This window comes from Leptosomus discolor, chromosome 4, assembly GCF_034619465.1.
Source record: "Leptosomus discolor isolate bLepDis1 chromosome 4, bLepDis1.hap2, whole genome shotgun sequence".
Taxonomy (NCBI): Eukaryota; Metazoa; Chordata; class Aves; order Leptosomiformes; family Leptosomidae; genus Leptosomus; species Leptosomus discolor.
In genome coordinates this window covers 18936728-18964108 of record NC_141394.1, presented here as the reverse complement: position 1 = coordinate 18964108, position 27381 = coordinate 18936728, and the positions used below count along the sequence as shown (strand labels likewise).

The 27381-nt window shown below is 37.4% G+C and overlaps 1 protein-coding gene across 8 annotated transcripts in view; it reads right to left on the bottom strand.

Moving 5' to 3' along the window:
• Positions 1–27381, bottom strand: part of INPP4B (inositol polyphosphate-4-phosphatase type II B) — a 198709-nt gene that overhangs the window by 47556 nt on the left and 123772 nt on the right. For 5 of the 8 annotated variants that reach the window (XM_086464572.1, XM_086464571.1, XM_086464570.1 and 2 more), the window contains 6 exons: positions 26308–26485; positions 20755–20967; positions 14538–14682; positions 5172–5344; positions 4073–4196; positions 2908–3025 (listed from right to left, as the gene is read on the bottom strand). In XM_086464572.1, the coding sequence (XP_086320698.1) occupies positions 2908–3025; positions 4073–4196; positions 5172–5344; positions 14538–14682; positions 20755–20967; positions 26308–26485 (951 nt within the window). The remainder of the gene's footprint in view (positions 1–2907; positions 3026–4072; positions 4197–5171; positions 5345–14537; positions 14683–20754; positions 20968–26307; positions 26486–27381) is intronic. The other 3 variants (XM_086464575.1, XM_086464576.1, XM_086464578.1) reach the window with 2 other exon arrangements.

The following is a 27381-nucleotide window of genomic DNA, read 5'->3' as shown; positions in this document are numbered from 1 at the left end:
GCTTTCATGAGGTTGAGAAGAAATTTTGGTTTAGTCTAATTTAAAGAGCATATGCTACTGAACCGAAATGTCACCAAATCACTGCATTGGTGCCCCCAAAACGACTACAAATCTTTCAGTGTGTGAAAGTACATTGATAAATGCTGACCTTCAAGCATGATAATTAAACATCAGTACCATTTGAGAGCTTCCCTTGTCCATTTTTTTTTTCTTTTTCAAAAGATTTTTTTGACGTCTCAGAGATCATCCTTGGCAACTTTTAAAAATCTGTACAATGAAAACAACCCACTTCTCATTATGTAAGGAAAAGGCTATCAAGCTGTGACAGAAAGCTGTCTAGAAAGTCCAGAAATGGTACTGAAGGTGGTGAAAAAAAAATAGATTCAAAGTACTGAAATCTGGAGGACTTGTTTGACACTAATTTAACAAAAATCTTACAGGTCTTACGCTTTTACGTAAACAAAACCAGTAGCACAGCAGTAAATTTTATCACCATGTGGTTTCTCTCTTATACGGCTAGACTCAGTGCAGAGATACCAGGTGATTTTGACATGAGATGGATAAGGCAGTGACTACATTTTCCAACGAGAAAGAAAAATCAATACATAATTTTTAACAGTTAAGGATCTATCAGGAAAATAGGGCAGAGAAATCCAGCATGTTTAAGAGAGTAAATCATCATTTCTTTCAGAACAAATTGTATGAATTTGGGTATTAAATATTCAAATGTATATGATTTCACTAAACCAGGACTGCTTAAGAATATCCCTTTCTTTGAGTTTTATTTGCCTTATTTTCTAATATTTGTTATCATCGCATATGAACATAGATAAACACTTGTTGTCTTGTTAGAAGGCTTCTAAAAATTACCCCCAGGCAGCTGCGGGTCATGGACCTTTCAGCTACTTGCAGCAGGCTGAAATCACACACTCTTAGTTCATTGCAATAAGCAGAAAACAAGTCATTTACATGCATCTTGGCTTTGCTTTGTAGCAGAAAAAAAATGCACACAAGGTCAGTCACCGCACCTCACCTCGGAAGTGCTTTACCCAGCTCTTCTTTCAGCTACGTGATAACTTTTTAGATCACTTCAGTGTGGCTGTACCCCCTAGTCCAATTGTGGGCTTCATTGAAAACATAGTATCAAACCCTCTGATGCCTCAGAGCTCATATGCACAACCAAATACATTCTATCAACTAGTATAAAAGTAAATGTCAACTATTTTTGCACATAATAAAAGAACCCGAGTGCCTGAACAGAACTTCACTTCACCTGGATATTCAGGGTGAGCCACCCACATCAGTAACCTGCACTGCTAGTCACTGCCATGCTCTTTGGATTGATTCATTTGTGTACATAGAATCTCAGCCTTAAGCACTTCCCTAGAAAAACAATTAAAAGTGAACATTCTGACTCTGCAAGATAAGAATTTGTAGCTTAATTTTCTGTCTTGCGTTTCTACAGTCTTTTAGTTTTATTTTATCGAGCCACACTGTATAACAACCAAAATGATCTAAAAATTGTGGGGGTTTTAAACATTAATTAGAAAACAACTAGGTTTTCCACTGTCTTCTCTTTTTATGGTTGACTTCCAATGCTGTTTGACAGGAGCTGTCTTATCACAGCTCCAACAGGAATGGGGCTCCTCCGCATAAGCCTTAAAGATTTTTTTTTTTTTTCTGATACTGATTCCATCCAGTGAATACCTGCCAGTAAGTACAGTACAGAAATCACAGGCAGTAACTCTTCTTCCTAAAGACTGACTACTCCATCAATCCAGAATGCCTGAGGCAGCTTAAAGCTCGAGTCTCTTTCAAACCCAGGACCTCCTAGCGTGACAGTTCAGTGTACCGCAGTAATGGCAGCAAGCCAGTAAATGTAGCTCCTGGATTTTTCAAGATTTTTGACTGCTGTGATTTACAAAGGATGTATTTCTTCTGTTTTATCTACACACCGTAATTATTCTTAATTATTCCTGATGTGTTGCCTATCATACTTCAGCCTTCCTACTATTTATTTCAATCCTTTCTTGGAAGGCCCATAGCATGAGAGTGAATCATCCAGAATAATTAAGTAAATCAGTGGTGAAAGCCCCCCTCAGAGGAAACATATCTTTTCTAAAAGTTGCTGCTTTTAGTTGAATTTAATTTACAGTTATCTTAAGAATAATGATACTATTAAGGAAGTGATTTCTGCAAAAGCAAAAACATTTGTAGCTTCATACTAGAATAATAATGATGAAAACCCCATCCCTCCTGTATAACAATCTTGTTAACCCTCCTATAGCCACAATTAATGAAGTATTTCAGTGTATGTCCTGATATTCACCAGTGCTTATATGAGATGCATAATGTATTAGTGTCTTTATGCAAGCACTTCTGAGGTTGCGTACATCCTGTGTGATCTTAAGCAACTAATACAGGCTTCATTTTTCAAAAGTGACCACAAGGTTTTGGCATCTGAGTTTTTCAATTTCCATCTTAAGACAATCAAGGCCTAATTCTTAGAAACACAATTTCATTTATTACACTGGAATACAAATTCTGAACACGACAAAAACAAGGTTCCTTCAGTTAGAGGCCACTTTTGTAAATATTGACCTTGTCGCTTCTCTTTGATTCAGTATCTATACATGAAAATGCAACAGAAACTCTGCACAATCCAGACACTGTTTTGATTAATTTGTATTAATAATTTGAACATTTAGCTTTTCAACAGGAAAGTAACCCAGAGCCCATATTATTACTAACTTTACAAACCCCTACTACCTCATTACACCTCACGAAAAATAAAACTACTGCACTTCCCACATAACAGAATTCAGCAACAAGAAAACCGTTATCTGGGTTTTCATGTGCTACGGATTAAAACTGCATGCCGTGGGCTCCAGGAAACAAAGTTCTTACCGCCTTCCAGTTATAATAGGCAAAAAATCTTCTGATTTGGCTTCAATGACTTTAAACATTACTTTCTGCAAATCTGAAATTCCCACAGCCATGTCTTCTAGCATCCCCGCTTCTTCACCTATATGGAAAGATTACAGAGGTTATTAACAGAGTAGACAGATCAGTCACTGAATAGGTTACAGTAAAGCAATACGGGGATTAGATTTTCCAGTCTGTGCATCTAAATATCACTGCCCGAAATCCACATTAAAGTAACCTACATAAAGCAGGCTGATTTTTAGAACTGCTGACAATTCCCTGTGGCCTAAATGATAACTATGAGAATTATGTACCTCTGAAAATCAGCCTGCTCTATATGTGCATAGAATAACCTAGAAAAGCCATTTTTGTCTATTCCGAAAATGTTTTTAATGACTGTCCTGCTGATGGAGGACAAAGGTTTTGAGAATAACAGTAAGTGTCATGCAAGAGGGAGTCTGACAGCAATCTCCAAGTGAGGATCTGCAATTGTCTGTGTGTTAAAGAGCTGCACAAATGCTAGATCCCTCCACTTTGGTCAAAACCTCTAATTTGGGGAAGGATTCCAATACATCTAGTTCAAAGCATTTTGAAACATATGGCAGCTTCTCTCTCCAAATGTCGTATTTAATACCTATCAAATTACGGCATCTGTAACAAGTTAGGAATTAAACAGTTTTCAGGCTATCTTCACATCACCAATACTGGGCAGAGACTGATAAAGTCAGTAACTGTTTAAATCTGCTGCTTGGGTTTGCTTTATAAATCTGCTATTTTGGGTCAGGACAAATCCCTATACAAATGGATACAGTTTTTATTAAAACCAAAAGTTCCACTAGCTGTACGAGGAAGGAATCTCCTGTATTTAAGAAAACGTAGTTCAGCACTCTGCATGGAATAATTAGCAACTAGTGTTCTCAGAGGAATTGAGAATAAAATAAATGAGTTATTTTTGATGCAGAATTGACAACACAGTATCAATTACTTCAACCATGCTATTATATGGAAGCCTACTGTCTCCCAAGGATAATATTTGTTGATTCAATATACCAAATTACTAGAAGCAGAACAGAGGTTAAAATAAGAACCTCCTGGGTAAACGTCTGGCCTAGATGCATAAGGAACTTTTTCCAAGAACAATACTTACTATATGTACTAAGGAGTCCTTCATATTGCACAAGCAATCCAACAGTATGAAGCTGCTGTAAAAATCCTTGATCACGTAAACCTGTGTGCAATTTGATTATAAACCCACAGACCAATCCAGCAAGCTATAAAGACAATGAAAAATATCTGAAATTAACTGATGAACTGTTATAACATAGTTAAAATGAGGCTTGCTATCACTATACACAACAGAACTATCTACATATTTGAGATAACAGCATAGATATCTCTGTTTAGTGACTATATATGTAATTTCATAATAATATATTATTGAGGCATTTTTGGGGTGTAAAAAGCAGTGAAATATTCCCTTATTTTACATTAGATAAGCTTCATTTGTTTTGTGGGGTTGTGTGTTATTTACACTGACATCAGCAAGACCAGAACCTCCATTGGCAGGCTATAAACACGTAAGACTGTGAACGATGATGGATTTGTCAGCAGTTAGGCACCCAAAGCAACTGAATCTCCTTGTCAGTTGCACCCTAATTCCTTAGTTACATTAGGAAAAACATATAAATTCAGGAAGAAATTAGACAAATCATTTAGAGAAAAATATATTTGGAAAACAAGATCTACAGGAGGAGATCAAAAGAACCTCAGTTATTTACCAAAAGAAGACAAGTTTGAGAAGAGACATGCTAATAGTCTTCAAACACATAACATAGTGCTACAAACTGAAAAAAATAATCTGTTCTTCATTTCCAAGGCTACCAGAAGAAAAAAAATACCTAAGCTTGAATAGCAGCAAGGAATATTCAAGGGTAGGCTTGAGAACTTCACCCACCATGAGGATTCGGGCACATAATCTACGAAGGCTAAAAATAGCTTTACGGATCCTTCTTTGTGCCAAAGGGAGATTATGTAACCTTTTCCAGTCCATTGTAGACCTACTTCTGACTCACGATAGTATGTATTTCCATTTACTATTAATTTCTCTATCACGTTATAGAATATTTAAACAGATGTAATGGAAAATATATGAAAAAGTTGTATTAAATTGGAAAAAGAAAAAAAATAAAACCACAAACATTGGCATGACAGCAACAGTAGGAGATAAGCGACACAAGACAACCTACTGCTTGACTAAAGACGATGTCTCTTCTTAGGGTCAGCATCAAACATTGTGGCAAACCACAGGCAAGCTCCTGGAGCAGAACAAACGCCATCGATTGCTTCGCCCTGGTCACCACCTCTCCCATGCAGTCCTTCAGCGTGATCACCAGGGGATAAAGCTGTTCATACCAGTCACCTAGAACAAGACAGATCACCCATTCCAAAACAAAAAACTTGCAATGAAAATCCTCTTCAGAATGCAAAGAGGGCTGCAGTGGCTGCGTAGATCATTCTACACTTTAAAACGACCCTGCTGCTCTACCTTAACCATTGTGGGACAGCAAATCCCACCAGAGAATATGCTTAGAGGTAGGACTCCAGCTTACTACTGAGACTGGGGCTAAATCCTTGGCCTGAATCCAACTATATCCTGAAACAATGACTTTTTAACAGGCCTAATTCTCTGTAAAACTTGCATTTGAGTGTGATAAACAAGCATACAGGGATACATGTGAAAACTCATTTAGCACAAGATGAATAAAGCTGTTCTTTCCAGCACCGCTATCTAAACAAATCAAGTACCATCAAAAAAAAAAAAAAAAAAAAAAAAAAAGAGGTGGAAGAGCCTATATTTATGAAAAAGTGGGTGCTGGAAGGTAAATAGATATTTAGAAGGACATTACCTGTTTAATACATAGGCTGGAAAAATACTAACCTTCAGGTCACATTCCTTTTTAGCTTCTCTCTATATTGTTCTCTTTAAATATTTAGAGATATTGAACTCATCATTTTTTGAGGTACTTCGAGCAGAGAGAGTTAGAACTATTTTGTAATATGTTTTGTTTAGTTGAAATATATGCTAGGAATATCTGAAAAAACAAGCTAGTGAAATGTTTGAAAAATTGATTCCTTAATACATTACAAATGAAAGCACTTGATAACGAGACATGGAGGAAAATCAGAACAACTTATTCAAACTTGTCCAATTACCCAAGCTGTTCCTGAATTTTTTAGGATTTAATAAAACCAGACCTGCATTTTAGTTGCATATGGTTTTGCCTACCTCTCTAAGTTGAGCAAATAATAACTATAAAATAATCACGTTCCTTCAGAATCTACATCTCAGTTTCATTGTTATAGCTTAAAATGAAAGAGAAATCAACACTCCAGAGGAATCTATAAAAAATAGGGAGTGTAATTGACTTAATACAGTCCATCACTGATTCATATTTTCTGTAGATTAGTGTAATTAAGAATCAATGATAATTAAAATCTGTTCCATTTAAATTGTAATTAGGTGGAAGAAAACAGCACACTGTTTCAGGTAACATTCTGAGTCAGACCATTGAAAGACTCATTAGTACCAAAGAAGTTCTTTAGGCAGGAAGATATAGCTGCCTGTTGCAAAGAAAACTTGGCTATGCTCCAGAAAAATATGTAAATGAATAAAACTAGAGCCAAGAAGACTGGAGAGAACTTTGAAAGCCAGGAGAAACTGCAAAAAAATAAGGCATAGGAAAGAGGAAATAGGAACAAGGACAGAGCAAGCACAGAGAACAGCTGGGGTTCCTTTGCAAATAATGTCTTTGTGGTCAAAGTGTGTCTTAACACAGTCACACATATCTAAGTGTGAGTAATACAGACTAAAGAACCATTCCCTGGAAAACAGCAGTTATGAAGTTAGAGCCACCATGAACAAAACAGAACATAAGCCATTCCCAGCATCATGCTCCAGAAAAAAAAGAGGTGAGTTTGTACATGCTATTGACTAAGGGAGTACTGATACACTGTGTGCTGAGGTCTGCTGTAGCCATTTTAAAGAGACTGCTGAAAAAAATGGAGACCTTGCAGAGGAGAGCTACCAAGATTTAGAGTTTAATCTCCTTCAGTCTACGAAAAAGGCTGAGCAGCAAGTTGATTTCCCTTCCTCAAGAGGAGAAAACAATAAGTACTAACGGGGATGTTTATTCTAGGGAATAAAAGCAAAAGAACAACCCAAGGCTGGAGGCTGCTGTGAGACATAGTCAAATTTAGAAATAAAGTAGACAACAAGGTATGACGTATTGGAAGTCAGACTAGTCAGATCAGACAATCTAAACTCTCCAGTCTTAAATTATATCAATTTATTAAATTAATCAATAAATAAATGCCAAGGAAAGCGACTGCAGCAGAATAAGATCAAAAGATGTAATGCATACTAAACCAGTGAATAGGGCTATATGTGATAAGAATAGTTTGTTGTCCACTTCTTGACCAAATAATGAAAAAGATCATACCTGGCCACTTTAAAGTAGCCCTCAAGGTACAGCTAACAGACATCTGTTGTACTTTCATAGGAAAGCAGAGCTGGATACAGAAACAACCAAGAATCTTGCAAGTACAGTGACAGCCAGGGCAAGAGAGAAAAAGCAGCATTTCTAGAACTAGCCACAATTTGTGAACCTGCTATTACAATTTCAGGTTGAGTAGGCTAAAGAGTTTTACTAACACTCTTTTTTCATAAAAGAGGGGGGTCACATACTGGCCACAAGTCACATAACACTTAGATCTGTTTCTACTTAGCTAGCACTTAGCCAGTCACTCTGCACTGTGTATTTCTGCTTCTTTAGGAACATAACTTCGTACTTGTCCTCACTGAACTGCATCCTAATATTTCAGTGCTCCATTTCATCAAGATCCATTCTAATCCTGCTCCCATGGTGCTTAAAGCCTCTCCCAGCTTTAAGCATCTGCAAATTTTATAAGTATCATCCATATTTCATAAGACAAGTCAGTAATGAAAATAGTGAATAATACTGGACCCAGAACAAATACAAGTGGATTCTACTTCATGCAGCCTTCCAGATTGGCAGTAAACAACAGGTAACTACTTTCTATTATGATTTCCCAAATTATTTTGCACATAACTTGTAGTAGATTCGAGATAATTTTCTCACAATGATTTTTTTGGGGACACTATGTGTTTGGAATACTAACTTACTAATAAGTAATTTTTATCAGTAATAGTTGCATTAAGAATGAATTAAAAAAAATTAAATTTTCAAGACCATTTTTTTCACTAAAAGATATTCATGTTAAATATATTAAAAATAAATCCTACTGAGTATTTAATGTCCCAAAGAATACAGAGCTTTACTTATATACATATTTTGCTTTGCAAAAAACAATAAAAATATTAAGTTTGTAGGAAACCCTACCCTAATGACTGAAGAAAGAGAAATTATTTTATTATAGACTATATGTAGAATTGTACTTGCCAATAGAAAAGGCGATAAAACTATACCCTCGTGTGATTAAGTTACCCATAACATTATCTACTCCTTGCTCACTGAAAATTCTTGTTCACAATTAGCAAGGATGTCCAGTCTCCAGAAGGTGGAGCTAGTTAGCAAATCTAAGAGAGGGATTGGATTGATTTTGAAAACAGAGTATTTATGAATGGACTAGGGTATTCTCATGTTTATTCTTTTATTTTAAAGCGAGTTTAGAGTGTTAAGATCAAACTATGAGGTGTATCACAGACTGAGGTCTTGGAAAAGACAACTGTAGGGAAAAAAAAATCTATATAGCTGATCAATCTTTGGTCTGTTAAAATCACCATATGTCACTTGTTATGCAGGATATTCTGTTGCAAATGCTCCAGCAAGACTATAAATCAGGGTCATTCATCAACAATGCACAAAGCTCCTAATGTCCATCAGAAGCACTTATGATAGCAAATACTTCAGCTTTTAAGTTGCTCCTTGAAACTGAAGTTCATAAAACAAAAAAAAAAATTGTATTTTGAAGCTTACTAGTAAATTCAGTAGAATTTGGAAAATAATATTGTCTTGTATGCAAGGGATAAATATGAGATATTAATAAAATTCCTAAAGACATATTATTTGTAAAGGGAGCTTTAAAATCCTGGTCTAAATTCAGGGTTAGATTATCCTGATCTAACTCGCCACAACATTCTTGATATGTGAAGATACTGCTTGGCTACGAGCTACTGCTTACACACCTAAAAGTGTTTGGAGAGAGGTGCAAGATGCCCTACAAGTCCTCCTTCACAAGAAACGGCAGTCAGGTCAGAATCAGTTGTTGCTGTAAAGAAGGTGCATGGGGCCAACCACAGCTCAGGAACTCTACTCCTACAGGGTCTGATGAGAGCTTTGTAGACTCACTTAGGGAAGGGTACAGTACAAGTTTCTGGGTTTGTGTTTAACACATTCAAGGCCTTACACACATGTTCACACTTAAGGTGTCAGTTTTCTTTTCAGTTAAAATTGCAAGATTTGCATCCTCAACAGTGGGAAATCCTTTGAAAAAGACTGAAGAATTAACTGAATGAGTAAACGTCTCAAAAATTACATTAGGAGCAAGAACAGAAGCAACAAGGAGACTGGAGGATGATTGTCAGATCACTAAAATGACAAGGGCAGCCTGTCCTGTTTGTAATATTCAGCATCCAAACAAAAAAGTCAAAGCCTACTGATGAAGCAAGGAAAATCAATTAAAAAATTGTGCTAGTCAGCCATTGGAAAGGAAACTAAAATAAGGCATAAAAGGCAAGTACATTAAACCAGAAAATGGAAGGATGATGTTAAAATAAGTAGTATCGCCACTATGCAGTTAGTGTAAGATTACAACAAGAGAGTACGTACAGCAAAACACTGAGTAAATACTCCACTGAGTAAATACTCCACTTCCATCGCTAACAGAGTTGTGTAAGTCCAGTTTATGATAGGATCTGCCCTTTCGTTGCTGGAAAATGCCCTTCATTCCCATGTTCTCTTAATCAACATGTCTGCACAGGCAAATGACCTGCTTAGCACCCAACTAGTCATTTCTACATGCTAATATTCAAGTTGCAATATGTCAAACTACGTGTTAAATTTGATAAAGTTTGGCAGAAAAGCAAGCTCCTGCTCTTTTCGAAGTCAGGCCTGTTGAAGTGCTTATTAAAATGTGCTGGTAATCAAACAGGAAAAGTCCTAAGGCATTGGAATAGCACTTCCATCGCCTTTTGCCTCGGCAACGGAGAGGAAAAGACATTTCTGTCACTGCTGTCTGCACCACCTAAAAATCAGTAGAAATCTTTGATGGCTTCAAGTCACATCAAAATTCAAATGATATGAAGTTAAAAAACTAAACATGGAATTAAAAGCAGCAGAAAGCATAATGTCATACTGAATTTGGCAGTGCTAGTTAATGGTTGGACTCAATGATCTTAAAGGTCTTTTCCAACCTAAATGATTCTATGAATCTTAAAGGAACAGAGGGCCCTACAGACGTACAGTAATGAATGTAACAGCAGCTACCCAGGACTTAACCTTTCACTGTAGCTAATCACTTACTCCCTTACTACCTGAACATAAATAATCTACAACAGGATTGAAATAATAGATGTCAAACAATGTAAATGAGCTGTCCTGATATCACAAATTGAACATTAGACAAACTCTGCCTTAAGGAAAAAGGCAAGCAAACCAAACCAACCAACACAAAACTGTAGTAACCCCCTCAAAAACAGCTAGCAAAAAGAGCAAGAAATAACTAACCCATGGAGTCTGAATTTACTCACCTAGGATAGGAACATTCTTCTGGTTTTGTTTTTATTTGGTTTTCTTTTTTGCATGTGTGTTTTTTTTTAAGGAAGGATCAAAAACTGACTTAGCAGAGTTCATGTATTCGACTCTGCATCATAAAAAGATCAGCTTCCTACATCTTGCCACTCAGATCTTGGAGCTCAGTTTAACTCTATTCTGAGGGCTAAGTTCTTTGAGAAAGGGTGAGGTCTTATGCTCATAATTCTCCAGCATTTCTCACAGGAACAGCAAAAACCTGCTTAGTCTTCCTGGTATTTCTGCGGTTAATATAATAGCAGTCTACTTTGCACAGTTTGGGTGTCCAGAAGAACAATTTTGAATTCTTGGAGACACATTATTCTATTGTAATCATCTGAGATTTTCTATACTGTCACATGGATGAATAGTGAAAACAGAAACCATCTAATCACACATATACAAGTGTCTCAGCAGCTTTAGTAACGATAAAAACAGAAAAAGAAGGTGATGGCAATAACAGACAAAGCTAAGGAAAGCTAATATACTCAAAATACAGGAGTAATGGATAAACCTTGCTCTGGAAGTGCAACTAAATATTCTGACTTCTTGTTTCAAAAATAGTTTGTTGATTCAGTTAAATAGTCTTCCCTTCCCTTATGTACTTCTAAGTTTCCAACAATTGCCAAGCTACTTAGAGAAAGTACTGCTGAAGGGGTCGTCTAATATGCTGGGCTATATATAGCCCAGTTAAGGACGCTATCAAAAAGAGAAGGATGATACAAAAGTGAGAGGGAAAAGAAAAAAAAGGTGCAGAGAGTGATACAAAGACAAACTTAAGAGAACAGGAAAGAAGAATATGAGTAAAAGGAAGGGAAAAGAAAGTTTTTCAGAAGTGTTTTTGCTTTCTCAAAATAAATAACGTCTGCTACTCAAGCGAACACAGACCAAGGGAGAATTTTTCATCTTCCTGACTAAATAATAACTTACAGTAAAAGCTCTTTTTCTGAAGATGAAAACAAAACCAGAAAACAGTTTTATTTCACATTTCTACCAGCATTGCATTGGGAGGGATGAATTGAAAGGATGCAGTGCCCTATAGACTTGTAGAGTCCCCATCAGGTATCAGATTATTCATGAAAAATTAACCCACATATGCCTATAGCAATGTAGCTACGAACAGCTAGGAAATACGGCGCCATTCCCCAGGTCCTCTTTGCTACCTATGCTGAAGGTTTCCATTGGCCAAATCATCCGCCCAGCAACATAGTTTATGATTCTGTAATTCACTTCAGGCAAAATCCAAGTGCAATCACACTGCCAGCCAACCTAAATTGTCTGAGATAATGGGGTGGATTTTGTATGCAGCAAATTAGGGAATACTCACACAGAGCCAGAGAAAGAATGGCTGGGTGATAGCTCTGATGGCGTGGTACAAGGAGCAGAAGGAAACAGCAGCCTCTTTTTGGCAGCACCACTAAACACAGAGCTCTGTCAGGGGCTGTGTAAGCATAAGAGCAAACTACTGTGTTTCACTGGCACCTCTAATGTTGCAGGACAGGATTTCACATTTGACTCCCATGGAAAATGAAAAAGCAAAAATAAAAATAATTTAATGTTGTCAAGTAGTTCTCTCCAAGGCAAACAAGCTGAAAGTTAAAAGAATAAATAAATAAAAAACCCCTCTCCTTTAAAATCCATCTACTCTTCCTGATTTATCCTGCAGAGACATCATAATCCTACAACTGATGAAACCATAGCATGTTACCTTGGTAACTTATAACTCAAATTCAGTCTTAAGAATACACCCAAAGGTCAGACTGCATGAAAGTTCGGCTAAGGAAGGTATAATTCGTGTTGAAAGGTAAGTACAAAAAAAAAGTGCCACCGATATTTCTGATTACAGAGATTCCATGAAATAAATATAAGCACGTCAGGGAAAAAAAGAATACGATCACACGATGAGAATACGAAAAAAAGAATACGATCACACTGAGACTGCAAATATAAACTTATCTTAGGAAGCTCTGAATATATGTTATGACAACATCTATAGTTACAGGAATATGCTATTGCATCAAATTATTGTCATAACATTTTCTACCATCTAAAATGAACATGCGTGCATTCTTTGACATCTTTTTCATTGTTATATGCTAGAAAAAACTTATATTAAATCGGTCAGGTTCACTAATATAAGCAAACATTTCATCCCATACTTTAAGGCACACTTTTCAACATATGCAGCATAACAGCCTGCAATTTTAGAAATGTGTCTATAAGCCTAAACACAGTATGATTTTATATCTAGGAAAAAGTTATGAACCCATACAATCAGGCTTCAAATATAAAACGGAGCAGAATTAAGGCAGAATTTACAACCCTAAACTTAAAATCTCAACCTCTATGTAGTTGCTTCATGATGCATCCTCAGGGCTTCACATCAAACTTCAGAGAGAGAGTTGCAGAGGAAAACAAACACATAAACCCACTCTCTCATAGAGAAGTCAAGCATGAAAAATTCTGGCCCCAAAGGCAATGGTTTTGAAAACCATTAGGCAACCAACTTTGGCACACACCTGGATGGTTCTTCAGAAAGCTCTATCTTTTAAGTTAGTCCTATAAAAAAAGCAAATTTAAAGCATTGACATTTCTACATGACCTTGAAAGTCCTATAAGATGTCAAAGGCACTGCATGATGCTCTCATGAAAACATCATTAGGAAATGATGTCTTCCTCAAAAAGTAGAACATGAAAACAGCAATCTGCTCCACAAATCTCCTTCAGTTTCCATGTGATGGGGTGTTGCAGAACACTCAGCACAACTTAACAGAAACACTGACTGCTCTCACAGAAGGGCACTTGTACTGATTCAAAAGAAATAAGCAAGGCCCTGAAATAAAGGAAAAAAAAAGAAAAATTTATTCCAGTGCCATAACATCTTGATATTTTGCGTGTCCTTGGCCTGTCAGCTCCAGAGGATGACAACTCAGCTGAATGAAACACATCTATACTTTTCTAACCATTACAATTATCATTATGGCTTAGCAAGGTGTAGCTTTCATTCCATTTGATGACTGCTTATTATAGTACTTAAAAGAAAGTATCTTTTAAGTTTTTTTGGCTTTGTGACCTAAAAGCTCTAACCAGTATTTCATTTGCCTGTGTAGGCAAATACACACTGGCACATCAGAAAGTCTTGTCAGACTTATGAAACAGATCTAACCTATGCTTAGAGAAAGCAACAAGGAATGTAGCCACAGGAGAAGATCAGATTTGGTTACAAGGACCTGCTGTGGACAAAGTCTTCTTTGCATTATCTCATGGAATCATTCCACTTAGCCTTCGGTATTGATACAGATTGACAACTGTATACAGGTAAAAACGAATTTTAGCAAACCAGAAAACAGAATCAGAATATCATTGCAGAAAAGTGGGAGGGATTACAGGAGAATGACAGTGAAACAGAATGTTCACCTTTCCTTACAAGTTTCCTATGGGGTAAGACACACTCCAATTTTTTTTTCCTCAAAATGGTATATTCAAGTAAAATCAAAAATAAATTAAACTACATCAGCCTTCAAAAGAAAACATTGTGGTTTCAAAAGGTTTTCATCGTAGCATAAAAAATTGAGCACGGCAAGCAGTTTGACCACACAATGGAGCTGTAATATGATAAAGAGCCTTCCATCATTCAAGGCTACAACTGTGCAAAACCTTGCTATAAGCACTTCCATCAAAGATACTACTGAATTTTCTCTATATCAATTTTCTGTGACTTTTTCAATTTTTATTTAGTCAACAATTTAAAAAAAAAAAAAAGGGGGGGGGGGTGTTACTTACCACCTGTATGCAACACCTTGCAATCTGCTGCTGAAGGGTCTTTCTCACCCTCTTTGACGTTGCTGCTGTTATCTTTTTCAAGCAGTCTGTCCACCATGGCAATAACACAGTTTAAACTCTTTCCCACATTGGCCCACACCCTGTCCTGAAAAGAGCATAATTATCACTGCACATTACTGAAGAAGAAAACAGAGAAAATACTAACTTCTTATTAACACCTTAAAGTGCAGAGATATGAAAATTACCGGAAATATTACTAGAAATATTAGGTGTCAGCATATTACCATTTCTCTCATTCTTCAGCCTACTACCAACTTAAGCCTTTTTCATGGCGTTCTTTCTTGCAGTGTAAATAACTGAACTGAAACTGTTTGGGGATTTTAGACACTGGAAAACACATGTGCTTCAAAGTCTACATGAAAATGCACGCAAAGTTTCAGGTCCAATCAGTGAGTAGTTTGTCTATTTGAAATAATACAGTAACAGCATAGACATTCAAAGCCTCGCCAAATTAAATCTCATGTGCAACTGCCAGTTTTGCCATAGTACTTGACAACCTCTTTTTGATAATTTAACATACCCTCTTTTTCCATCACATCAGTTACTCTATTAAAGCAAATGTAAAATTAAAGGACTAATTAGAAACTTGCTGTCATGACATGTTTATTAGGTTACACAATTTCAATTTCATTCTTGACCTCCCACACAAACTGCAACCATCACACTTAACTGAGTTAATAATAAATATGAGAGTTACAGAAGTAAGAGTTATAGAAGAAATTCTGTACAAGCAGAGAACAAAAGAGATAATGTGGAGTGAAAGAGTGAGCTGTTATGGAACAGAGTAACAGGAAGGGTCCTTCAGGTGCTGAATGCTGCAGAAAAGGAAGCTCTTGCACCTACTTTTGTGGGGCTGAATAAGAAAAAGAAAAAAATCCCCGAGCCATACAAGAAGTGAGGCTGTACACAAGGCTAGCAATCAGACTAAAAACAAAACATAAAAAACCCACGAAAAACCCCCATGTACCTGTTTTAATGCTGAGTCATTCTAAAACTAATGCAGAGCAACCAGAGTTTGCTTGAGGGTTAAAAATGGGAAGATAATATCACTGCTCTTCTTCCTACTTTATGATGTAAAAACCAGAAGCATTACGTATTTGTCAGGCCTTGAGATGTAAAAATGCAGTTGCAAAAGACAACAAGAGAGAAGGTTAAAGAAAACTGAAAACTCAGAGAAATACCATGGTTCCATTGGTAACACTTGGAAGTCAAGTGAAGGCAAAGTTAGATCTACTATGAAGGCAAATAATCTGAGATTTATTTTTCTAATTAGGCCACTATCCTAGCTAGAGAGATCTGATCTTTCCCTGTTCCCTCCACTTGAGGGCACATCCTGTGACAAATGGACATTCTGCCCCGAGGGACATGACATGGGCCTGCAGACAGAAGAACATACTTGCTGAATCTGTACAGCTCCTCTAGCTCCCCAAACCCAATTCCTGGAAAGATCCTGCAGGGCTGCCTTAAGCAGAAGTGAGCACCTAGTGTTCTAAGTGGATGTAGAAACTATGGTTTGATCCCTTCCCTAGACAAACCCACACCTTAACCTTACTATGAAAAAAAGTATTGTTTATTTACAAGAGGCAAGAAGCTGGTCACTCTCATGCAGAACTGCATTTAATCCACAAATTATATTTCTTAAGTACTGCACATACAAAAACAAGTGGAAATATCTGCACCTGTACACATGAAACAAACCATTAGACATCACTATCAGATATTCACATGCACAGGAACAATTTAAAGCCAAAGACAGAGGACAGGTATAGATTCCATCAAAAGTTTCATCCCTTATGTGCCTCAAGCTTTCCTGAAAAACATTTAGAATATGGGAAAAAATGATTGATTTCCACCACCCACAAGTATTTTTCTGAGAAGTATTTTATGAAAAGCAATTAAATACTGCAAATACTAAAAATTCTGGCCCCAAATAGCTGCAAGTTTTACCAGAGAGTAGAAGAGAACTTCAGGCTTTCTAGACACTAAATTTGCTGAGGTATATGAACTCCAGTTGCTCAGCGTGGCTGCAGCAATGTAATTCCACTTTCCTCCCTCTGCTGAGGAGTTTAATCCCAACACAGAGAGTGTTAAGCTTTTAATGAGCATCTGGAGTTACTGCACAAGCAACACAAATAGGAAGCCTTATCTCATTTTAGAAAGAATGCTTTGTTGGGTTTTTTTCAAACCAACTATTAACCCAGTATTGAGACAATGTCTATACAATATTCACACAAACATTCCCTGAGGGTTTAGAAGCAAAATTCAACAACATCTGTTGACAGAAAGCTCACTCTTATTACCATGTACCTGGCTTTTTTACATATGGGCAAGGGAGAAGGAGCAAGAGCCTGTCCCACAGCTCTTTTTCTCCACATAGGAGATTCTCCAGGGATTAGAAGCTATCATTATAGGTAGACAAAAAAAGTAGATGTGTCTATAGTTCGTTGTGACGTTACTCTGTCTGCACCGAAGATGGCCACATTTTTACAAGAGGGCTGCTGAATTCTGCACTTTGGTAAGAACAATTCTCGAGTAAAAATGCAGTTTCCAATCAGTGAAAATCAAGCAACTCCACAAGAAGAAATCCATCCATTCCACGTTCTTTTCCACCCCTTACTCTTCCCACAATGTTTTCCTGTGGCCTAGCACACTCCCACCCACTTTTCACCTTCTGAAGTGGTCGACTTTCAATTCGCCTAAGACCTACCTCACAGGTGATCATTTTGCAGCATATGCCAGGTTAAAGGACAAAATACACTCACAGCCTCTCAAGTAAGCATTCTTCTAAGCCCTCTGCATGAAGTGAGGGGTAAGAAGAAAATAAGTCTTATTTCTTGATAAACTGAAGTACTAAGACCCTAGATTCCTAAGCAGGATGCTTCTCCTCCCATACCAGTTTTCCAATGAGTTGCTGTGGAGCTACTTGGATGGTAAGTTTACTACTGTGATGTGAAAGAACAAGAGAAACAAGGTCTGTGGCTCCCTCTCAATACTGCTTCTTTAAGCTCAACAGTCAAGCCAAAGACAAGGAAGGTGGAAATCTGTAATAGGGCTTGACCCATTGTGACAAGGCAGACTGGGACAAGGCAACAATACATTGACATCACCTACTTCTTCCAAATTTCAGAAGCCATTTTAGACGTTAAGGAGTCCCAGCACAAGTGGCCAGGTATTGCTAGTTAGAAATGGCAACAGTTGCACTTCTCTTGCCATCTCTGCTGTGGCACTAGCAGGCATGCATGCATACTCATAATGATCTCCATGAAAAGGTAGGCCTTGGCATCACAGAAAGCCGGACATTTTTCTTAGCACATTTAAAAATGTATCTGTAAAGTAATTCTCTTTCATCCACCCAACTGAAAGAATTTCATTAATTTCCATCAGCTCTGGAAGTAACATTAGAAGGCAATTCAACTCCCTCATTTCAGAAAGCAGGAGTGGAAACTATTTTCCTGTCATTTCCAGTCAAGGTACCCACCTGACTGGATATCTTCTTCCTAAGCACTTTTGGCTAGTGGAGTCCCACAGACTGTCTTTTTGTTTTTAAAGGATTCTCAGGTTTTCTAAATTCACTACAGAGCTCCTCGGTCATCTCTTGTCCTTCCAGATACACCACTAGAGTTGTGTGCTTTACTAGCGCCAAGTCATAACACAGTGACTGCATTCCCCAGTGCTCTGAAGTTACTGTATCTCCTTCATGTAGGCTGATAGCCATGTATTACCTTAAGGTCCTTTTGAGGCACGCTCATAGATAAAGCAAATTAACTTAACTAATGTGCATGATTAACACACGTGATTGGATTGGAATACATTGCACACAGGTCAGTATTTCAGACCCGTGTCTGAATACCTTGTCAGTATTTGTACATAACTTATTGGAAATGTCATCTTATCTGTTCTTTGTAGCTCCAACCACATTAAGTAGTCATTCAGAAATGTAGAGCAGAAACAGCTCCAAGTGGCAATGTGCCCACCTTTTCTTGTATTATGCATGACATTCTTTGTTCCCTCCTGCAGGGAGGTTCTAGGATAGCACAAGCAGCTGGCAAGAGGAGAAGAGAATATCTACCCAGAGGCAATCTAAAACTCTCAAGTTAAATATTTTTCCTTCAACAGTAATGCTTTACTACTGCCTACGTGTAGTTCATCAATATAAATAGCTCAATCTATATTGATGTCAGTTACTCTGTGATGGGTATTTGTACTTGGTATCAAAGAAGAGAGCTGCAAAACAGTATTGCTATTGAGAAGGCAGCTTTTTGAAAAGCACTAGGCACTCAGTGAAGGGCACCCTGCACAGTTAAGAAATTGGGAGTTATTCCTTAAAGATAAATTTGGATGCCAGGGAAGCGGGTGGATCTTACCTAGTTTTACTGCCTTGAATTCACTTTCATGACGGACATAAGGTAATGCAGCCACTGGAAGTGGATGGAACACGGTCAGCTTAAATAGCTGTTGGACATCACTGATTTAGATTTTGGGCAAAACTAATATTGAAATTCCAATTGTAAAATGGAACTCTAGTGCTTGATAATAGTGGGGAAAAAACTAATAAAGAAGAATACAGTACTGTGCATACAAAGCAATGTATCTCAAAGGTTGTTTTCCTTTATAGTTGACTTTCAGAGTAGATGAAGCATTTTTTCAAATTTTATATGCACCCATTCTTTCTCTTCTCATCACGCTAATGACAATTTGATCATTAAAACTCACATTATTCATTACCTCCATTGACAAAAAGAATGGAAAAATAATGGAAGCTGAATCTTTCAAATCTAGAAAAAAAATCTCTAAGATTTATACTGTCTCAAGTTTGATAGTGACTCTGACTCAGTTTAACTCAGAAAATACTTAAAGACACAATTTAATCAAGCAGGTAATCTTAAAAATTCAGCAGAAAAAATAGATACACTTTAAAATAATGTGTTTATATGTTTTTAATAGAAGAGGACCAAGCACATGGCAGAAATAAATTAAAAAAAAAAAAAATCAGTTACGAAATACCGTAAAGTTAGCTTCTCTGCAGAGACAGAAGTAATAAATTAAAATACAACTTGTACTAAAGTGTCATTTTTCCAATGCAAAATTTCTCCCTTTTATCAAATCTATTGTAATTTTTATTTTGTTGAACGCTTCAACAGCTGCAAACAAACATTTTGCCTTTCATTTCAAGGAAAGAAGAACCACTCTAGCTCCTCAGGTTGTTAAGAAAACACGAAAACTGAATTCTAGCCTCTAAAACTGAAAGACAAATAAAAGAATGAATTATTTATTGTTCAAATCTCATGACTACTTAATGCATGGGGCTGGAGATAATAGTCTTTTCTCTAGAAGAAATATATTCTTCTTCCCTTATTTGTGGTATGGATAAAAATTGCAGTTCAGGTGTAAGTACTATAGCTCACACAAGTTATTAGCATATAATATCTCACATATTAACGGAGATTAATATGCTGGCATCCTTTACATTTATGAGAACACCACGATGAATTCAAAGTATGAACCTAAACTGAATAAAAAGAGCTTGAGTTCAGGGTGTATGTAACAATGAAGCAGATGTTTTATGAACACATCCATCAAAATAATTAATTTACAAAATCTCAGCCATATAAATAATACAAATCTTTGAAAGACATGCTAAGAATGTTAAAATCTAAAAGCCACATTTAATTCTTTTATGCAATCTCAGACATCTCTAAGAACAGAGTCTAAGGGAAAACAGCTCTCTTTTGCTGAGGGTTAATTCACGTGTATTTAAACTATTTATACGCAGCCGGGGGGGGGGGGGGGGGCGGGGCGGGGCAGAGTATTCCCTCATAACCTCATAATAGCATATGCTGTTCCAGTATCCTTAAATCTGCCTAACTAGCAAACAGAACTCAAGTAAGAGCAAGAAAGACTATTTTCCTGTCTGGGCAAGAACATACTCATCATCCTCACTGTTACATGCACAACCAAGCAGTCACACTGAAGTACTTAGGAAAATTCTTTCAAGTTAGTTTCAAGATATACAATGCCTCTGAAAAACATTATTTCACGGTTTTGCACTCCTCCCCATGCCCCAAACATGTGACAAGAACACTTACGGCTTCTATTTGTTTATGCTGATTTGCAGGGTTTAGGATTGAATACCAACCAAGAGTTTCTGACTACTTACCCACTCTTCCTCATCGTACTCAGAATGATGGGGTATAGAGTCCTGTCTTTTAATCTGAGAAGGATGATCCTGATGCTGTAAATCACCCCCCTCTTCTGCACTGTTTCTAGGCACAGCTGGTTTCTTGAGGACACAGCCAGGCCGAGCTGTGTATAGTGCTAAAAGGGCACTTCTGACCAGCTGATCCTTAAATGCGTGCACAAATAACTCTGTCTAGAAAAAATAAAAAAAAAAAAAAAGAAAAGGTTAGACTACAAAATGTGATACTGCAACATAGCTATTATCACGCTGAATTACCCTTAGGCAGAGTGGATATTTGTTCCAGGCCAGCCTGAGAGGCATAAAACAGAGTAGGCCAACAAACAATGAAGAACAATTCAAGGGTTTTAGGGACATCATCACATTCTACAATGCCAGTGTTCTAAGGATTAACACAAAAGTACAGTGTCTTTCACAGAGATCATCATCTTTTCAGACAATCCTATTTTATTTGAGTTCCAATTTTTTGCCTGCAGAGATGAGCCTCTACAAGAACGAGTTCCAAGAGTAACCAACCACTGCTCAGTAAATTCCAAGTAAGTGTAGAGATAAAACATGATTAACAAATTTAAAGATCATCTTAAATAAAACCACACAACTCTACACTGCTGAGATTGCAGCATTGGCAAAAGCAGTGTTTCCAGAGATAAATTTTGGTACCTGTAGGTATCAATCCAGGTATCAGGGCAGGTGATGACACTTGATTTCTAGCTTTATTTTATTTATTTTTAAAGAAAGGAAATCTTGACGTTGTTTTCTCGAGGCTCTCTGAAGGTGTTATTCAATCACTGTATCATTTCTCTAAATCCTTCTTGTTGACTGTGACAGCTGGAAGTTTACCGTATTTTTAAAAACCTCCAACCTCCCTGAATTATTTATCTCTCTTCCACCCCAACAAGAAAAGGAAAATGCTTTCTGCATATGGTCTTTAGCATCTCTAGACTGCTTCCATGTAACAGCACTGACTGTTGCCCATCTCCTGCAGTCACACCCAACATGTGGCACTAGCTCCACTACTCTTCTTACTTAGGAAGGTGGCCTATTTGCTCTATCAGCTGACACAACTTACTGAACAGGAGAGGGTGAGGTGCAGGGACATATTTCCTTTCACTACAGGGTGGTCTGCCATAGTGACAGACAGCTGGGGAGAGCCACAATTTTGATTACTTCAACAACATTCAACAAGGTTCAGCTGTCAGATCAGAGAGAGCATGTGCCCTGCCGCTATAACTCATCCACCACATCCCACCCAGGCTGCCAGAGCTTCTCTCCCCAGTCAGAGGCCCTGGTTCACAGGTGCTGAAGTAACAGTTTCACATTTCTTTCACAGCACGATTACCTGAATTTATTTATCCCAGGTCAGTGGGATTTAGTTGCAGGTTTATTTATGCAGAAGGTAGTGGATTGTTATGTGCAGATTCAGATGCTGAACTGCCTTTGTGCACACGATCTTAATAGGCATGTGGAAATGTAGATAAGGGTCAGAGCAACCAGCCTGAAGAAGCAGTCACACAAAGCTAGCAAATGCTAGAAATAAAAATTGCCCAGCCAAGCTTCATTGAGTGCTTTCATGATTCTTATGCAAAACCTGGAGAAGTAGTAGCAAAAAACCCCAAACAAAACAAGTTTCAAGTGTCAGCATCTGTCTTCCTGGAAACCTTTCCCCTAGTTTCTGCACTTCTTACTTCTATTCTTACTCCATCCCTTTTTGCTAGGACGTGCTCTCCTTTTGTATGCCTCTACTCCTACTCAACTTATTTTTCTTGCTTTCCTGCCTGAATACACCCTCAAAAATTTAGTGACACTTAGACCACCTAAATAATTGATGGTTTTCTTAAAGCTCTAGCAGCTGGGTTAGGTACCTGCTTGAGAATTTTCTCCTTTTCCCCCATTTTCACAATGTTTAGGAAAGAGATATTTTTGATCCTTAATGGTTGCATGTAGGAAGGCTGAAAATTTGCTGCAAATAAAACTCAGAAGTCTTAAAAAGAAGAACATTAGGGATAGCTAAGCTAAGTTATGCCTTTTTAAACCAACATCAGGACTTCTTCCAGACCTGATTTGGGATTCTTTAGTGATTAGGCTTGGCAACACTATTCATCTCCCTAGTGATTTTGCTAGGCCCATTCTGTCTGTTCCTTACTAATTTGGTGCCTGAAGGAAAGGGTGCTTAAACAAGACAGTTTTCTTATACGTAGCCCTTCAGGACTGACTCATGGTAGTCCTGAACTGCAGTATAGGACAATTTCAGCTTTTTACATTTCCAGCCTCCACTTGGTGTGTACTCAGAGAATATGCAGTCTTTGGGGAATATTGCTAGCAAACCCTACCAATCTTCTATAAAGAAGAGGCAAAGTGAGACTTGCGGAGCTGTCTCTTCTTGCATGGCAACAGTAGAGCTCCTCTTCAAGACTGTTCTACAGTTCTGTATCAAGACAGTCCAAACTACTTCACTTGTCTGTCCTTAGAAATGACACCATGGTTTTGCTGAGGTTTTGTACCTCCCCTCCCTCTCAAAGTCTGCTTGAGACCATTTCAGGTCTCTGCATCAGTCACAGTAGAAGGAAAAAAGCTTTAATTTTCAGAAAATTTAAGTACTGGACAACTTGAAGTAAGGAATGCCTTCTATGACTGCAACGTATATTAGGCAACTATCTGAAAAGTTTATGTAAACTGGCATGGAAGCAAAACTACATTTTTTTCATATGGAGATCAAAATGCTTCTGTAATTAAATTACATTCAGGGATTCCATTGGTTTAACAACAATCTACATTTGAACTGCATTTTCTTCCAGCTCAGTACAGCTAAATTTGCAGAACATCACTATTTATAAAATTCTATTCAAATCACAAAACAAGTCTATACAAAGAAATGAAAACTTTGCAAATTCTTTTAGATACTTGACTAAAGAATATTTCTGCAAACAAAGATAGGCATAGCTGGAAAATGAATTTATCAAGCCTTCTGCAAGCTGCAAATGCTGATACACTTGTCGACAGCTAAAGGCTTCCTTAATCAATTAACAGAAGGTGTGGACAAAAGGTTAGTCTCAGGAAAACACTACAGTAAATTGCAGATCATATATGGAGAAGTAAAACCATGCTTAATATGAGAAAATAAGCTAAATTTAAGAGGCGGCAGTGGAATTATTTGATTTAATTTTCCACTTTCAATGCATGCAGCGAGTCCTTCCATCTCTAACATAAATACTGAACTATAATTCACATTATTGATAGCTCAGATACACTCACTGCTACCTAAAGTTTTTAGAAAAAAAAATTCTATATATCAAGCTTAATATTATCTTAAAATAAAAAGCAATATACTTTTTAATAAGCTTGAGGAATTTAATCATCACACAAGTCATTTTTATGACTACTTCAATTCCTAAATTTCTATCAAGTTAAAAAGTAAGAGAACATTTCTATTTTACATACAAAAAGTATATAAAAGGTGAGAGAGCAGAAGCACCTCAAACATCTCAAGAATACAGGTAGGCATCACATAATTCTATTCAGAAGAGCAGGCTAACCTACCTTAATTATAACTAGGGACATTCTGTTAGTCTTAGTTCTCCCATACTGTACCAGATTATATAGACAGGTTATCTTAGGATATCGAGATGATGGTTTTTGTTAACCATGAGGGATTGCAGCACTTTATGGTTTACTTTATGGTTTACTCAATTTGAGTTTTTGAAACTTCGTATCACCCTTCCCTGAAGTTGTTTCTTGGTCTTTCCTTTCCTCCCCAACTCTCTTCCTTCTTTACAAGTACCTGTCCCTCCACACCAGTTTCCTCAGCAATGGTCCCACCCTCTTTCTCAATTACCATCTTCTCCTCAAAGTAAATTTGGAAACAGACAGGGAAGCAGGTATTCAACCATTCACGCAGCAGTTGTTCAGACAACTGGATTCATCTCTTCCAAGCAAAAGGTGAAGGCTAGATGGAAACTATGGGCTATGTTGGGTGAGAGTCCTGCCTCCACTTCTGGGATCCTGTGCTCATGTACTAACCAGTAATTTAATCCTGGCCCTGAAAAGTCAACATGAACATATACAACTAAATCATCAGCTACAAATTTAAAATATCTGTGACTTTTCCTACCTGAATGGACTGTCCTTTTTGGCCCTCTTCTGTAGTCAGATCCTCCAATAGGCCATGGTTCAAACAGTGGGTTAGTATCACACCTGCCTACAGCCACTCTGAAACTGTCCACTCCTCCTGCCTAGAGAGGCAAAGGTGGGAAGGGCAAAGCAAATGGCTATAGCTAACAGACAAATTCCTTAGCAACCAGGTCTTGAATCTTCAGAACAGACACTTCTTTGTTTGATCTGCTTTACTTGTGCATGCATATTTCTTTGAACTAACCACTAACAGAGTAGCTTCACTTTTTCTATGCACAGCTAAAGATGGCCTCCTTCAGTACTACATGGAAAGGTATGCTATAATTGCCACAAAACCCCCCTAAATGCCTACCTTTCATTTCCAGGCTGAATTCTACTTTCCTATATTATCTCTGACATTCACAGAGACTCCAATGCTCTCAGTTACTGTGGATTTACACATCTGTAACCAAGAGCAACGTTTATCTCCCCTGTGGCTCCAATGCAATGCCTTCACAGTATGTGGCTGAGCTCAATATTCAGATTTGAAACTCTCCCACTGAACAATGTACTGCTGAGATAATAGTGCTCAACAGACCACAGGGGTTGCCACTTTCCAATAGCTGAAGATATATTGAAATGGTTATTGATAGTGTTATTAAGCCATATTGAGATCACATTACAGAAGGTATGGTCCATGAAATGATGTGAAATTTTTTTCAACCCCTCTGGTCATAGCTACAGTGCTTAATATTTATATAGGATAACATATGCTTAAAAGTACTTCAGACTTCAGCTAATCTGCAATATCACTCTGTGAGACAGGTGGAAAATATTATCTTCCTTACTTTAGAGCTAAAGAAACTAAGATGAGGAAAAGCCTACAGCTACAGAGGAATATAATAGGAGAAAGAGGATTAAAATTTGAGACCTCCTGGCACCAACTTCCTAGCTTCTCCTTCCAGACTGCATCACCATTTCTGATCATGTTGTTATTCTAAACCTTATGCAGAAACCTGCCTTGAACTACTACCCACAAGGAGGAGCATGAAGAATCACAGAAATAGAAATAAAATAACCATTTATCATACCACAAAATTATTTACAATAATCTATTTTTGGTAAACCCCAGTATGTGGCCACTAGAGGATAACAGACACATGAAATGAAATTAATTATACTTTCAAATAAAGGCAACCTTTATAGATTTCATTAATTTTTTTACACAGAAAGCCTACAGAAATGCTACATAATATTCTTTTTCTGATAGCAACATTTTGAACCTTATTTTAGCAGAGCTTATTTAACACTTCCTGATGCTATGAAAGTCAATTTATGCAGAAAAACCCCCAGCAGTTAGAGACTTGGTTATTCCACTTTCCATCGCAGTGAAGATTTGAATCTTACTTTTTCTGAAAGCATCTTTAAAGAATTCTTCAAGCTGTCTGGAGAATGCTGGCTTGCAGAATTAAGCAGCAGGTCTGCATGGCTTGATATGAGAGGTTGTAGATGATTGATGTTGCTGAGAACTTCTTTTGCCTTGGCTGTGTTTTCAGGTGAATAGTAAATACACTGGTATCCAGTACTGTAATAACAGAGAAAGGGTCACATAATGTCAAAATAATTTCTGCTATTAATAACAATGCTTAATATGCTAAAAATCTTACCATTAGTTTTGCAAAAAATGACAGATACCTGAACTAATGTCATTGAAATGCTCCTTCCTTTAAGGGTAAAAACAAATCCTTGCTTGAGCAGTAGAGGACAACAGACTGCCCCATCACTAAATGCTCCAAGTAGTACTGTTCAACTTAACCATCCCTTTCAGTGACTGATCTTAACATAACAGATTTATTTATTTTAAAAAATGTTACTCTGGAGAAATTAAAGGTTTGACCAAATCAGGTAATAATCACAAAGAGCATAAAGCTCCTTATTTTTCCAGCTGAACTCCCCATCATTTTATTAACTACCTCACTAAGTCTTTCAAAATGAGCCACTAATCTTTAACTGATCACTGGCCCACACTATGTTTTGATTAGCATCAGTAATGTCCAGGAAGAGGCAGTAACCAGAGTTAGTGCCAAAAAACCTCATGTGTCTAATTTGCAACAGAAGACGTTGAAATGAGGCATGGGAGTTAATGACTACAAGCCACACAAATGCATACTGCAAACTTCCTACTTTCCTTTTCATGAGCTATTGCAATTCTTTTGAATGACTTCTTTTCCTATCCCTTGTTTTGTTTCCCCTCAACACTTACTAATTATGCAATATCCTTTCATACCGCTATTCCAAAACATCATTTTAGACAGCATGCATGCACCTACTGGTTCTTTGCTGTAGTACACATCTCCCCACCTAAACTCCTCTACACAGTCCTTCCCTTTGTAAAGCCCTGCTTCAGTCTTTCAGAGAAACTAACGAAAATCTTTTGCAGTTTCAGATTAATGCAGAATGTTAACACAGGAAAAAAAAAAA